The sequence below is a fragment of the Sinohyriopsis cumingii genome, chromosome 16 (genome assembly GCF_028554795.1).
Source record: "Sinohyriopsis cumingii isolate HCF-2022 chromosome 16, ASM2855479v2, whole genome shotgun sequence".
NCBI classification, from domain to species: domain Eukaryota; kingdom Metazoa; phylum Mollusca; class Bivalvia; order Unionida; family Unionidae; genus Sinohyriopsis; species Sinohyriopsis cumingii.
In genome coordinates this window covers 92385633-92402458 of record NC_142976.1, presented here as the reverse complement: position 1 = coordinate 92402458, position 16826 = coordinate 92385633, and the positions used below count along the sequence as shown (strand labels likewise).

At 34.6% G+C, this 16826-nt stretch overlaps 1 protein-coding gene across 6 annotated transcripts in view; it reads right to left on the bottom strand.

Annotated features, from left to right (window-relative positions):
• The window catches only part of LOC149780995 (voltage-gated inwardly rectifying potassium channel KCNH6-like), a 326871-nt gene extending 311874 nt beyond the window's left edge, over window positions 1–14997 (bottom strand). For all 6 annotated transcript variants that reach the window (XM_089938100.1, XM_089938103.1, XM_089938104.1 and 3 more), the window contains exon 1: window positions 14588–14997. In XM_089938100.1, coding sequence (XP_089794226.1) covers window positions 14588–14663 — 76 coding nt within the window. In that variant the 5' untranslated portion in view covers window positions 14664–14997. The remainder of the gene's footprint in view (window positions 1–14587) is intronic.
• Window positions 14998–16826: the final 1829 nt, after the last annotated feature.

The following is a 16826-nucleotide window of genomic DNA, read 5'->3' as shown; positions in this document are numbered from 1 at the left end:
ATTTAGGACCAACAAAGCATGATAAAAAGTCAAACAAAAGCTTACCTACTCTGTTGAGCATGATGTTGAGACCACAATTGTTTGTCCTATGACTCGCCCATATCTTGATTCCTGTGCGTCCGTTGGTCGTGATTTTTTCATGGGGTAAAACTGACAAATCTGCTCACTCTTTTTCTTTAATGCACCTCTTTGTAGGTGCTAACAATTGTTAAAGACAATATTTCAGACAGAAATCAAGTTTCATATTATGACAACAATGGTTAAAGAATATTTCAGACGGAAATCACAAGTTTCAGTTAAAGACAACATATTTGGCAATCAAACCATTCCACATCTTGTTATACCACTTCTGAATATTTTCATATTAAATTTCATCTGGGTGCCACTATATAAAATGCTCAAAGGAAATATAACAAGTTGTGAGAACAAAAGAAACAAGCACTCTAAAAATAACTATGTACTGGAAAATGTTTTTGGAGCTTTTAGCATTAGAATTATCCTTCCATGATTAACTGGTTTCATCTCAAACTAATCTTTGCTAAAATTCGTTGTTTTCTTGAACACCCCCCGCCACTATATAATCACATGCAACAAAAGTATTTATTCCATTGTACTTTTGAAAAGTTCATTTTTAATTAACAATGATTGGACTTAATGCCATGAAAATACACAATACCTAACTAACAAAGTCCAAAGTGAAGTCTTGATATTTGATCAAGTCCCCCGAAAAGTCTTTGAGGAGGAGAATAAAAGTTAGTTGTGGCAAGAATCCTTTTTTAAATTTGAGCCTTGAAACCTTATGCCACATGTTAGATATGTCAACTTATCAAACAGTCACTGGAGTTTCTGCCTCCTTTGTAGAAAATGCCTGGCAGATACAGCAATTTTATGGTCTCTGATTATGTATAAAAGACATCGTAAAATTCTAATGGGACATTTTTTCCCAAACATTTTCACGGTGGATATGTATTTGTTAAATTTGAAAAAAAAACAATCAAAGAAAGATATAACAAGTTGTTACAATAAAATGAACATTCACAACCTGAAAATAAGCTGTCCTTGTCCATGACTGCTTTTTTGTTATATTATGGCCCAGTCCGTCATTGCTCATTTCTGGCAGATGACCATCCACTGTATTGGCCTTAAAGATTTATCACTCTAGTTATGTGCTGCTCCTGCCAGAATGTTTGCTGAATCATTATTTGTCTTGTTACATGCATATGAATGATGAGGGATACATTTTCTAATATCTTGCTGACCCACTCCGTGGACTAGTTGGGAATGATCATCTGTCTTAAAGCTGCTTTAAATATCTGTTTAATCAAACAAGACAATATAGTGATCAATATTGGTGACAAATTGTTTCATTGTATTACAACTGGGAGAACATCCACTTCTAAAGTGAATAATCTTAAAGAGTACTGAGTAATGTGTGTGTGTGTGTGTGTGTGTGACTGTGATCATAAAATTAACAAACTAGTCATATAATCAAGTTAAATTCACAAAGACCCTTAATTAACACAAACTTAATTGCTACCTCATTCTTAAATTCCCTCCTGCAACTTTATGTACTAATACTGATTTCACTTAATATAAATCCATAGGACACAAAATTAATTCCATTAACAAGGATCATTCTATAATTATCCAATAATTAGATAAATCAGACAGCACTATACCCAAAACAGACAAACATCTAGCCCCTGGTTGTTCACCACAGAGGTCATACATAAAAAGATAAAGACAGGTCATTTTAACCTAGCTGCCAACATTTGAACTTGTGATAAGGTCAGGAAATGCATGTCCCTGTATCACATTATGTGCTGACAGGAAATACCATAAGTATTTTAACCATTTTACAGAGAAATAGTCCAATACCAGACTTTCAAACTTTGTAACATGTACAATAGAACTTGCAGGTACATAGGGCTCTAGATACAAATTTAATAAACTGGCTAGTTTACTCTTGTGACGCTTGGGAATTAATTACATTTGTAGAAATTAATTGGTGTATTTTATAAACATATAAAACACAAAACTACAGATGTGAGACTAAGTTTTGATCAACATAATATTAAACATGTTTTTGTGAATGTATCAAAAAGCTTAGTGACCAAGACCAGTTAAGGTGCATTTGTTGTGTATCTATTAATTTGAGTGTCCACACAGTCAACAAGTACTATCATTGCCTTTGTTATATGCCTATTAATTTGAGTGTCCACATAGTCAGCAAGTACTATCATTGCCTTTGTTATATGCCTATTAATCTGAGTGTTCACACAGTCAGCATGTACTATCACTCCATTTGTTATATACCTATTAATTTGAGTGTTCACACAGTCAGCAAGTACTATCATTGCCTTTGTTATATACCTATTAATTTGAGTGTCCACACAGTCAGCAAGTACTATCATTGCCTTTGTTATATGCCTATTAATTTGAGTGTTCACACAGTCAGCAAGTACTATCATTGCCTTTGTTATATGCCTTTTAATTTGAGTGTCCACACAGTCAGCAAGTACTATCATTGCCTTTGTTATATGCCTATTAATCTGAGTGTTCACACAGTCAGCATGTACTATCACTGCATTTGTTATATGCCTATTAATTTGAGTGTTCACACAGTCAGCAAGTACTATCATTGCCTTTGTTATATGCCTATTAATCTGAGTGTTCACACAGTCAGCATGTACTATCACTGCATTTGTTATATGCCTATTAATTTGAGTGTCCACACAGTGAGTTCTACTATCATTGCCTTTGTTATATGCCTATTAATTTGAGTGTTCACACAGTCAGCAAGTACTATCATTGCCTTTGTTATATGCCTATTAATTTGAATGTCCACACAGTCAGCAAGTACTATCATTGCCTTTGTTATATGCCTATTAATCTGAGTGTTCACACAGCATGTACTATCACTGCATTTGTTATATGCCTATTAATTTGAGTGTTCACACAGTCAGCAAGTACTATCATTGCCTTTGTTATATGCCTATTAATCTGAGTGTTCACACAGTCAGCATGCACTATCACTGCATTTGTTATATGCCTATTAATTTGAGTGTCCACACCGTGAGTTCTACTATCATTGCCTTTGTTATATGCCTATTAATTTGAGTGTCCACACAGTCAGCAAGTACTATCATTGCCTTTGTTATATGCCTATTAATTTGAGTGTCCACACAGTCAGCATGTACTATCACTGCATTTGTTGTATACCTATTAATCTGAGTGTTCACACAGTCATCAAGTACTATCATTGCCTTTGTTATATGCCTATTAATCTGAGTGTCCACACAGTCAGCATGTACTATCACTGCATTTGTTGTATACCTATTAATTTGAGTGTCCACACAGTCAGCAAGTACTATCATTGCCTTTGTTATATGCCTATTAATCTGAGTGTTCACACAGTCAGCATGTACTATCACTGCATTTGTTGTATACCTATTAATCTGAGTGTTCACACAGTCATCAAGTACTATCATTGCATTTGTTGTATACCTATTAATCTGAGTGTCCACACAGTGTGCAATTACTAGTATTGCCTTTGTTGTATGCCTATTAATTTGAGTGTCCACACAGTGAGCAAGTACTATCATTGCCTTTGTTATATGCTTATTAATTTGAGTGTCTACACAGTCAGCAAGTACTAGTATTGCCTTTGTTGTATGCCTATTAATTTGAGTGTCCACACAGTCAGCAAGTACTAGCATTGCCTTTGTCATATGCCTATTAATTTGAGTGTCCACACAGTGAGCAAGTACTATCATTGCCTTTGTTGTATGCCTATTAATTTGAGTGTCCACACAGTGAGCAAGTACTATCATTGCCTTTGTTATATGCCTATTAATCTGAGTGTCCACACAGTGAGCAAGTACTATCATTGCTTTTGCTATATGCCTATTAATTTGAGTGTCCACACAGTCAGCAAGTACTATCATTGGATTTGTTATATGCTATTAATTTGAGTGTTCACACAGTCAGCAAGTACTATCACTGCCTTTGTTATATGCCTATTAATCTGAGTGTTCACACAGTCAGCAAGTACTATCACTGCCTTTGTTATATGCTATTAATTTGAGTGTTCACACAGTCAGCAAGTGCTATCATTGCAGACACTAATGGACTGCATGAATTTCAAACAAAAGCACGGTTAGCAAATGCAACATCATTACAACATGGACACTGGCAAATACTCTGAATGCTAAGGGAAATGCTTGACATTAATGCCTTTATTTTCCCATAATCTGAATGCATTAAAAAAATATCTTTATTTGTTTCTAATTGCATTGTGACCAAAAATTTCACAAATATGCTGCTCTGAATAAAGTTAACCTTCAAAATAATGTTCAAGATAAGCCTCTGTCATTTTCTGTAAGATCTTAATTCTTCAGCAAAGATAATACACACGACATGGAATAAAGTCATCAGGCTGTAAATTTCATCACTGTCACACATTTTGACTTATCTTAGACAATTGTCAATCCTTGAATTAAACAGACGTTTCCATGGCAGGTCTCTCTTAGAACACAGGATTTCATCGATACTAATAATTTCAACATCTTCCAGTGCTCTAGATAGGAATTTAATAAACTGAGTAGTTTTACTCGCTGTTTTTTAAAAATAATTCAATGGATATTTTGTGAAGATGGCACAATAGATGTTTCCCTGCTGAGACTTAATCAGCAAGTTATTATCATGTATCTTTCATGAAGTCAAATGGCTTTAGGTGTATTCAGTAACACTGAATGAGTGCTCTTATGATAATCAAGTACTATCATTTCAAATACGCACTTAACACCTGAAACTTGAACCATTATCTTAGTTTATGTTCCTTTCTATTGATGTGTCACCAAATAACATGAAGTCTGCTTGACACATTTGAACTAAATGTATAAAATTAAGTTGTTTGCATAATTTGAAAACATCAGAGCATTTATTTTCAATTTGTTTGCAAAACATGAGATATGCTGCTTGTACAGAGCTATGTTCTTGGTAGGAAGATCAAGCATCAACGAGGGAGAACAGGTCCGGACCTAGGATGTGCAGGGCCCAAGGCCAATGAGCAGGGCCCCCAAGCAAAAAATTGCATTGCAGTGTTGATTTCCTGAAAGCGCGGGGCCTAAGGCGGTTGCCTCATTCGCCTTGACCTAAGGCCGGGCTTGAGGAACACTAAATGAGCACAAACTGTACACAATACAGGTCTGTTAGGACAATCTGACATCAGACAGCCAGATCTTAAATGAAGGCACTGACAGGAAACAGTCAGAATTTCATAACTGATAATCGGTTCCACTTAGCCAACTAATAATCAATTAATATCAGTTACATAGAGCAAATTGTAGTTTTTGTTTGTTATATATGTACAGTTATATCTTTGCTCAAGAGTTCAAATTGTCAATAAATGTACAGGAGTAATCTCTTTTAATGACATGTATACTTTTATCTGACATGTATACTTTTATTATATTTTATTTCTAATATGTTATTTTTGTTCTACAACTTTGTTAAATGAAAGCAGCTTTTTATGGCTGACCAGTTTTATGCAGCTGAAACACTGTTGTAATCCCCCCAAAATCCATTCACATGTGATGTATCTATCATTTAAAGTAAAGAAGGACGTCTTCTTCTTTGTCATTATTTTCAAATACTATCAAGGATTTTACATTTAAACTGAAACAAAATATTCAAATCTTTAAGAAATGTTGTTAACTCTACAATTTAACTGCAAAATCATTTAATCATGACCATATGTTCTTAATTAAGTTTCCACCTAAGTAGTATGTTATAGTTTGATATTTGTTAGTTGTGAAGGGAATAAATAGTTCAGATCGACTTCACTGGATTACAATTTATTCCTATGCAACTAATTTTACTCAAGAGTTTTACTATCCTTTGTGCTTTGTAGTAGTCTCCCTTTTCACACAATTAATTATGGAGTTTCACAGCTGATATTCTTACTGGTTCGCTCAACCAACTGATGATCAATTATAATCGATAACTGAAACATTACTAAAAGAAGACATACTATAAAATTAGCAACGATTTCTGTACATTTGTGAATGACTAAAGGAATAAAATCACAATGCTACTTGGATTGTAAATATGGATAAAAAATAAGTTTTGTCCACTATTTCTGATTCATATTCTGCTGGCATTACCATCTTGCAAACACAAAAGCATAAATTAAAAAAGTATGAGACCAGTTAGACTAATAAAATATTATTGTTGAACACAAAATAGTACCCTACTGGACCTCAGTCATTATTAGCATTTTCTTAAAAGAAAACAATTACCTAATGAAAAATCTCACACCAGATGGTCCCAAATGTTAACAAGGTAAAATCATAGTAATTAGGTTTGTTACTAAAATTATAACATAAAATGTGGTAAACAACAGGTAGACCTGGCAATTCATGGATAATTCCCAATGTTCTGGATTGAGATAAACATGTTTACAAAACCAAAATCAATGATTTAGGTCAGGTAGAAAAATTAACTTCATTTTGGACAAGGCCAAGTCCAAAATACAATTATCCATTGCATATATAATGAAAAAACCCCACACAAAAACATACAATACTAATTAAATATATACAACAATTCAATACATGATGTACCAATTAATTACCAAAACATATCTGAAAGACATTCCAATCACCTTGTATATCTCTTTCCAGTTAATGCATCGTGTATCTCTTCAAATTAGTTATAATTGTTTGAAACTACTTAACAGTTATACACAATGTATATTTATTTTTTTATGGCAGTTTTTGTCTTCTTCACATAAAACACAGCTTTCTTTGCATACAAGATACACATGAAGCAAATCAGGGCCATAGTGGGTATGATGATTTGGATCATATCTAATGAAGTATGAAGGAATAAATCCAGGCTGATCTACAGAAAGACTCAAAATTCTAAATGAAACTACATATTTAACAGTGACTTCTTATATATAAAAAGGTATGTTACACCCATATCAGTTTCCACCATCATCTTCCAGTGTACTGCACATGCTCCATTATAAAAACACAAGACCATTGAAGGGACTGACACTAGACAGGTTAAAAATAATTTCCGGGAATTAAAGATAAGACAATTTCATCTTTTTCATCACTGAGCTGTGGAACTATTTTTGATATTATTTACCAATATAAAAAAAATTGAAATTAGCTGTGGCAGCCATAATGGATGTAAGATCAGCACCATTTTTATTTAGGGCCAACTAGAAATTGGAATTTTTGTTGTTAAATCTCCCTAGGAGGAATAGCAATACGAAATGTTCTGATCTGCATCAAATTCACTGAGGACTGACAAAATATTATGAGAAGTCTTTTGATGAAAACCACACATTCATAAGACCATCCATCAAGGAAAACCACACATTCATAAGACCATCCATCAAGGAAAACCACACATTCATAAGACCATCCATCAAGGAAAACCATACATTCATAAGACCATCCATCAAGGAAAACCACACATTCATAAGACCATCCATCAAGGAAAACCATACATTCATAAGACCATCCATCAAGGAAAACCACACATTCATAAGACCATCCATCAAGGAAAACCACACATTCAAAAGACCATCCATCAAGGAAAACCACACATTCATAAGACCATCCATCAAGGAAAACAAGGAAAACCATACATTCATAAGACCATCCATCAAGAAAAACCACACATTCATAAGACCATCCATCAAGGAAAACCACACATTCAAAAGACCATCCATCAAGGAAAACCACACATTCATAAGACCATCCATCAAGGAAAACCACACATTCATAAGACCATCCATCAAGGAAAACCATACATTCGTAAGACCATCCATCAAGGAAAACCACACATTCATAAGACCATCCATCAAGGAAAACCACACATTCATAAGACCATCCATCAAGGAAAACCATACATTCATAAGACCATCCATCAAGGAAAACCACACATTCATAAGACCATCCATCAAGGAAAACCACACATTCAAAAGACCATCCATCAAGGAAAACCACACATTCATAAGACCATCCATCAAGGAAAACAAGGAAAACCATACATTCATAAGACCATCCATCAAGAAAAACCACACATTCATAAGACCATCCATCAAGGAAAACCACACATTCAAAAGACCATCCATCAAGGAAAACCACACATTCATAAGACCATCCATCAAGGAAAACCACACATTCATAAGACCATCCATCAAGGAAAACCATACATTCATAAGACCATCCATCAAGGAAAACCATACATTCATAAGACCATCCATCAAGGAAAACCACACATTCATAAGACCATCCATCAAGGAAAACCATACATTCGTAAGACCATCCATCAAGGAAAACCACACATTCATAAGACCATCCATCAAGGAAAACCACACATTCATAAGACCATCCATCAAGGAAAACCACACATTCATAAGACCATCCATCAAGGAAAACCACACATTCATAAGACCATCCATCAAGGAAAACCACACATTCATAAGACCATCCATCAAGGAGAATGGCAACAACATTTTAATGGTCACTAACATTGGATATCCTTGTACACCATCTTTGTTTACAACCATCATAAGAAGTCTTCTGGTGAAAAATACCATCATCTCGATGACTTTCCATTTATGAGGGGTAGCAAATAAGATTTTCAAAATGTGAAAATCCTGGAGATCCATTCCACCATTCTGGATTTGTCAGCACAAGAAGTTAAAAATACACTGCTCAGTAACATGCCGTTAGTGTGAGAACAATGAACATGAAATATTTCATATCACCAGCATTGTAAAACAACAGTCCTTCAAACTGACACTATTCTGACCAAAACATACTTCCAGGAATTCATGATAAGGCCATTTCTTCTTTTAAACTGTGGACTGCTCTGATGTGCAAGTGATTAGAACATCCACCTCAGATGCAGGAGGTCACGGGTTTGAACCCCAGCTGAGTCATGCCAAAGACTCTTAAAAATGGTACTAATAGTTGCCTCATTAGGCACTAGCATAAAGACGTTAGTGGCTAGTGTGGTGTCAACTGGGTGAAGCATCACGCTAGATGTCTACAGCATGATGCCACAGTGCTAGACATCCCTATAAACTGCCACACTGCAGACATCATAATAATATGAAAAATTCTTAAAGTTACGTTAAAAATCCAAATCACACATGCACAAACACACACACTTTACAACTGTGAACCGACTATTGAAACCATTTCTCATATTCTTGAGCACGAAGTTTTTCAAATTAGCCACTGTGATGTAACATCAGCGATATTTTCATTTAGGACAAACTAGACACCATTAAACGACTTTTGTCCAATCATTCAGGAGAATTTATGTTACGATTTTCAATATTCATTGTGGTAGGACACCATTTTCATTTAGGATCAAACATACATCTGCAGAAGTCATTCTGTGTTGCAATGACCATTACTTCCAGATGAATAGCTATAACAAGATTTTCCTGATGGCCTCCATCGTGACCGTACAGAATGTCATTATTTCATTAAACACCAACCAGACACCATAACCCATTAACCCCTGGAGGTGTTTGTTGTTTTTGTCTGAAATTTGAGCAGGAAACACATTTTGATAGCTATTTCTGAATACATCCGAAAACACCAACTTCCTGGTGATCTTCCTATAACATACTGCATAGTTGTGTTAGAAACATTATTTTTCATTGGCTATTTGGCTCGAGCATGAGCAGAAGGGTAAAAGTTTTACGTTATGCTATTGGAAAATCACCTGGAAGTTGCTTTCTTAAATTATTTCAGAAATAGCTTTCAAAATGTGGCAATCCTCCAAGAAGTTTAGGAGAAGAAGTGATAACAAACTTGTACAAATGGGCAGACAGATAACTGGTCAATGACCTATAGAGCTAAAAAGAATGTCTGAAAAAACAATTAATCAAGGTGCTAATTACAGTCCAAAGTCAGGTTTGTAAAATGACTAAAACTGCATCAATCAAACATTGGATCTATTTTTCTCTGTTACAACTAGAACAAGATGTAAAACAACTGTCATTACTGAACTTTTAACTTTCATTTTTAATCTATCCTGATCGGCCAAACCCATATACACCATTTCTAGACTGGTTCCCATATATACTCTATTTAATCTTCACCATTTCTAGACTGGTTCCCATTCTTTCATGCAATTAGTAAAACAAGTATTATATTCGCTGACCACTCTGGTGGCCTGTATGTTTGGAGTATCCGCCTCAGATGCCAAAGGTGGTGGGTTCAAACCCCCACCAAGTCATACGAAAGACTTATAAAAATGGTACAAGCAGCTGCCTTGCCTGGTGTCAAGATAATATCACTAGGGTGGACATGATGCTACATGTCTGCGGCATGATGCCGCAGTGCTAAACATCACCACAGACTGCCAAACTGCAGACTTGCATTGTTAAAGCTAAGTTAAAAATTAAAAAAAACATGAACACATGAAACTATCTCCACCCCTTATTATCTTGACCAGAGGTGGGCAAACTTTCCAGTGCAAGTGCCGCATACACAAATTTACACCTTGTCGCGAGCCACATAGTTCATTAAAAAAATAATTAATATTTCAAATGGCAAAAACAAAATGTTTTTCTAAATAACATCTAATTAATTTTCACTTGTTAATATGTTGTTAATATTTGAAAACAAACTTAAACTTCAAAAGAAGCACATTTATTTGATAAATAAAGTAACATAAAGAGAGTCAGTGTGAATGACGACTTGTTCCTAGGCTGCATGAAAACCCTTGGTGGGCTGCAGTTTGCCCACCCTGATCTTGACAGACCTATGTATGTTAGTAAACTGCATAGGTAAACAGTTCACACAGTTCTGCTCATCAAAAGATTACAATCATGAATATCAAATTAAACTGCAAGTTCATGCATACCAACAATAGCAGTGGTCTATTTCAGGCAACATTTAAATATTTGATCTACATTTCAAACAATAATACAAGTCAAATTTACAGTATCAGAAAGTTCCTTTTGTTATGTATTATTTAATTTGCACTGTTTGTTTGTTAGGGGTCTTTTTTTAATTTTTTTATTTTTTGATCTGCTACTGTAACGTAACATGGTATGTGGGACTTGACTTTGTCTAAGTTCATTTTCTACTTGACCTGAATCACTTTTTTAATTCTGTAAACAACTACAGTAGAACTTCAATTATCCGTCAGAGTGCGGGACCGAGACCATGACGGATATGAGAACAGAAGGATAATAGAATATGTACATTAAAAATATTATACAATAGACACAGTCATCAAAGAATCATAATATCTACATATGTACATGTACCTGTTTTTAATATTTTGATGTACAATGCCCTGACAGTTAAAAGAGACTAACAGTTAACAGGGTGATGGATACTCAAAGTTCTACTGTAATACACATCTAAAATATTCTCTATGTGTGGGTTTAATATTAGGATCATTATTAACAGAAGTAAACATATTTTGTGGGTCTGGTTCTTGATTAATGGAATTCACCCATAAATATGCCTGGCCTACCTGATTTATTCCACATATACTATATTATAATTTTAATAACAGACCTAATTATAATCAAGATTTTATTTTGTAAACATTAATAAGTTTCTAGAAGGTTATTTTCCATTAGGTAATAGGTTGGTTTCTTTTTTTGTAGAAAATGCTAATTGTGACCTCATGTCAAGTAGACAACTGTATAATCTTGTTACTGGAAAAATTATTCTTTCATACTTTACGATCTTAGCAGAATCAATTGTACTATTGTTGTGCCCAAAGATTCATTTGGGCGGGAATTTATTTTTTAAATTTATTTAATTCAAACCATTCTTCCCTGGAAATACAAACTGTTCTTCAAAAATAATATTTCTGGAAAGAGAAACTTGAATGTATGCTGAAATTTCAAACAAGAAAATATTCTTGGATTGTACTATTGTGAGCCAACAAAAGATTGTTCGCACATCACCAAGACAAGGGTGATAACAGGCACATCAACACTTTCTGCATTTGGATTTAACTTGGATTTTCACTAAAGTGGACTTGTGTCAGTAGTTCTAGGATTGTTTGGAATTTAATTTGCAATACCCTTATGTTCCTTCTTTTTTTATATTTTCACTTTATACTCTAGGGAAATGAACTATTTGCCATTACAAAGATTGTTGCTTCACGCTCTTTTCTATTACTTATTTTAAGTCCGTAGAGTTGTCATACTTCATATGCTGAACATAGCACTAACGATCACACGCAGGATGGAGACCAATAAAATCTATCGAAAAGCGCTTCATGGTGAAGTGTTCATTTCAAGAAGCACTCAGGTGGGTCTTCAACCTTTAGGCATGAGTTATACGAGTACGACTAATTCTAATTCTTGCAACGACTTCTTCATCCTTACAGACAGTTCTTCTGGAAGGAGGACATTTGCCTAAGTCAGGTTTGATCACATGAGCTTGTTTTTTGAGAGCATCATTTTTTTCTACGATGCCTGCCACTTACTAAATCAGGTTTTTTTAATACAAAGTTTAAAATTAGTGTATGGTGTTTTAAAATCAGATGGTTGTAGAGATATACATTAAAGGCTATTTTTTGCAGTGCAATCCACATTTTCATTACCAACACAAATGGATAAACATCAGTATACGTGTACTATATTGAAAGAGTTATACTGCTTGGTATGTTTTGATGTGGATATTTGTCTTCCTATTAGGTATCAGAGTTAATCTGAGATGACGATCAGAAAAATACCAGCTCCCATGCTGGTCATCATAAATCCACGTAAATTCAGCTGTTTTTGTGTGTCATGTACACAGAAAAATTCATTTTTGAGTAATTATTAGACGTGTACTTTTCGATGGCAACTTCATATAATCTGTCAGGTGCCAATTGCAAGGTGAAAGACGGGCAGGATTCTCATGAGACTGGTCAACAGAAGTTACTAGAGATGGTGAGTGTTGTTAAAGAAAACAGAACACCAAAGAGACTAACAGATATCACAAAATGAATTAAGCTATAGGAGAGTCACATGGACATGTGAAATCTATGGAGCATTGTCAGCTTTATGTCATGACTGGATGGAAAAATGCAAAGGCAACCCAAGGAATGCTGAACGTATAGTTCAACAATCCATGGCATGACGTCTCATAGGATCATTTGCCATTCAAGCATATCATGTACAGACAAGAAAACTACTGTAGTAAAAAATGTGATTAGTAGGAAATAGAGACTACAAAGGGTTCACAATGACACAGATTATAACTATGTTCTATGTAGCTAAAGAATTCCAGCTACTATACCAGTTCAGCAAATTCACTTAACTTCTGTTTGCATTTTTGTCTCAATTACTCTACTGTTTTAGAACAAAAATTGGTTTGAAACTTTCTAAACACTTTTTAAAAAAACCTATACATTTTACAATGTCATTATGTTATATATGCAGTGCAAGACACAATTCCAGTTTGAGTTTATTATTATACTGAAAGTGAAAACATGTTTTGAAATTCTCTCTCTCTCTCTCTCTCTCTCTCTCTCTCTCTCTCTATATATATATATATATATATATATATATATATATATATATATATATATATATATATATATAATATGCTTATTTCATCTGTTATCATGCTATTTAATATTCTGAACTTTAAGGTTACAAAACAGCAGATTATTTGTCCTGATCTGGTGTTCAAATATTTCTTTGGTTTTTACCAAACGTTTGTGCATTAAAATCAATGAAAGTTTAAATGTCTTATTTTTAATAATCACACGTATGAAAAAACCCTAATAAATCGGTCTTGATGTCAAGGATATTTCTGGGGCTGAATTTCCCAATGTCAAAAACTGTCCATTTGTCCCCAATTTTTGTGTACAAATTCCTATTCAAACTTTTCAAAAAGACAGTTCTAGTTTGCAAATATGACTGTAGCAAAGAGTCAAAGAAATTGTGGCAACTTACAGATATAAATGTTCAAGACAACTGAAATATTTATATGTTCACGAATATTGTCATTGTATTTTGTTCTGAATTAAAGGTATGCAAAAAAAAAAACACAATTTCCCACCCTGAATTTTTTTTTAATGCATAACTTAACCCGTCCCACAGCCCTCAATCCATTGATTCCTCCTAATTTTTTTTGTAACGAGCCCCTGTGAAGGTCACTACTAATATGTAACGATCGTCCGTCTGACATATATCTACCAACATGATTATGACCCATTACATTTATTCCAAATGATTTTACATTTTTAAAGAAAATTAAATATCTTTTATAAAGCTGAAGTTGTAATGAGAAATAAAATTAAGGAATAATGAATAAAAAGTAGACAGCTGGAAATCGCAGCCCAATGGCGATGTTTTGTAGCCATTTTTAATAAAATGAACAAAATTATAAAATGATACGGGAAATTAACGGTGTCAATTTCGTGCCAGCCAAAGATCGCACGTGCCCTGACACACATGAGTGGACGAGCAAACAGCTAATTAGCGAAGGGACGGTGCTAATTACGGGAATTCGTAGTTTACTGATTAAGCAAGGAAAACATCTGTGGTAAGTTCTAGAAAGGAAAAAAAAAGTTTACTTACTCTGGTCATCAAATTTTCTGATGATTGTATCGATGAAAATATTTGGAGGCGCCACGTGGCCCCTACGGACAGGCATCTCTGTATGTTGATCTTGTGTTATTCACCCCATGTGTCCAGTAGCATGCACTAATTTAAAAATTAACTGCATTGATAAATATTCCAAAATGGCGTTGATTGCTAGTATACTTCAAATAATTCTGAACTTCACAATTCCTCCAAAAGAAACAAGAATCCAAGATGAAATTAACTTCGTCTGTGTACGGTGCCGCTGTCTATTCCCAAATCCGACATTTTCCCAGCCCGTATGTACATCAGAGAAAATCTATAGCATGTAAACAAAGATTACTAGTGGTTAGCTGACGTACGCTGCCTCCACACCAGTACTGGCTGGAGAGTCGAAGCACTCGATTCAATAAATAATAACACTCCGCCAAGCTTATGTGTACGTAGCTGGCATAAAAATCAATACGCGATTGCTGTAACTGAGCGGCTCTTTGTATCGTACACTCTCAACGCAGCTGGAAACACCTTGTCGGTCACAGCTGGGAGCCAGTTTTCTTTTGCAAACTCCTTCTGACATCTGCAAAGAGGCGCGATGAATATGTTCAATCAATTTGATCAAAAGATAATTATTTTTCAAAGTTATCACAACAGGATAGATGTTTCCTTTTCAACCCCCGTTTCTTTCGTAATATTATCTTTCCCATCTTGTCTGGGCGTTTTTTGTTTCACATGCTGCAAACTATTTTCTGTTCATTTTTATGACCCATATGTATTACTTGCATTTTCCGTTTTAATGTGTCTACATTCAACATGTGAGTATTTTCCGTTTTAATGTATATACATTCAACCTGTGAGCAAGATTTTTTTATTATATTCGTGAACACAGTGAAGCATCTATTTCAGAATGTTACCGGAGAAACTCTTGGACTTTTCGAAGGAATACGAGTTCTATCGTCATTATCTTTCATCTTTTATAATATTTGGAAGGTTTATGTTGCTAAAGTTGTTGTGCAATTCTTCATCTTTAATTTGTTTCGAAATTTGCTTTAATTAGCACCATATAACCATTTTGTACAGAGATGCCGTTAACGAGTACAGGTAAACCACCAATTTTCCGGTACCCTTGGTTCCAAAGCCTTGCCAGATTAACAGTTTTGCCAGACCAACCGAAGTCACGCATCGCCTGTATAATACTGAATAGAATTTCAATATTTTGTCCCTCTGCTTCTTTATATCGTAAACAGTTGATGAACCAATACCATGTGTCACACAGCTTTAGCACGGCAACACCACGGGACAGTTTTTTTAATAATACTATTTTATCTTGCAACGATATTGACTGGTGTTTACGTTTGACACCACCACTGACACTTGCATCTTTCTTAGAAGCCATAGCTAGGGTTAAATGTAAGTAAAATAAGCTAAGAATCGCACAAAATACAAGTATCACCACCACCAACTGCATGTAAACAATCCGAGTGTGCGCCAAAGTAAACTAATTTGGTGGCATCTGGAATTTCAAATACCCTCTCGTAATTTTGTCCGGATTAAAAGAGGTGCGAGACCATCCGTTGCTGGAAAATCGGTGGTTTACCTGTAATACATAAATATATAACGGAGAAGGGTCTTGATATCATCTGGGACTGATTAATTTTTAAGCACAAATTTTGTATTATATATATTTGACTTGCTAATAATTAATAATAATAATAATACGCTAGCCCCACCCACCCACCCCCGCCACAAAAAAAAAAAACAAAACCGTATTAGCTAGGAAAATGCATTTCTTCAAAAGTAACTTTGCCGCAGTAACTATGTTGGGATGATCAGCTTACTTCAAGAGTAAAAATCACCAAAACATTTGCAAGTAACAATGCATTTCTTATTCCTTTCGTTTGCTTGGAAGTAAATTTACATTTAAAAGAGTGAGTGTTTGTGTGTGTGTTGTTGTTAAGTGGGTAGGGTACAGTATACTACTGCTGCTACTACTACTACTACTACTACTACTAATGCAACCAGATATTTGCGAGACCTTGAAAGTTTGTGCTAAACTCGTTTTCGTTTTCTTTTCAGTTTACAATCAACACTCGCTGACAAAATATATATGACGCTAAAATTATACCGTAATTTATGACATACTTTTACACTGCTTATTTTAAGTTTATTACAAAATTAATCGTCTTCAGAACTGAAAGCTTGTATGTTAGACGTTGTACGTTTAACAGAAAATCCAACT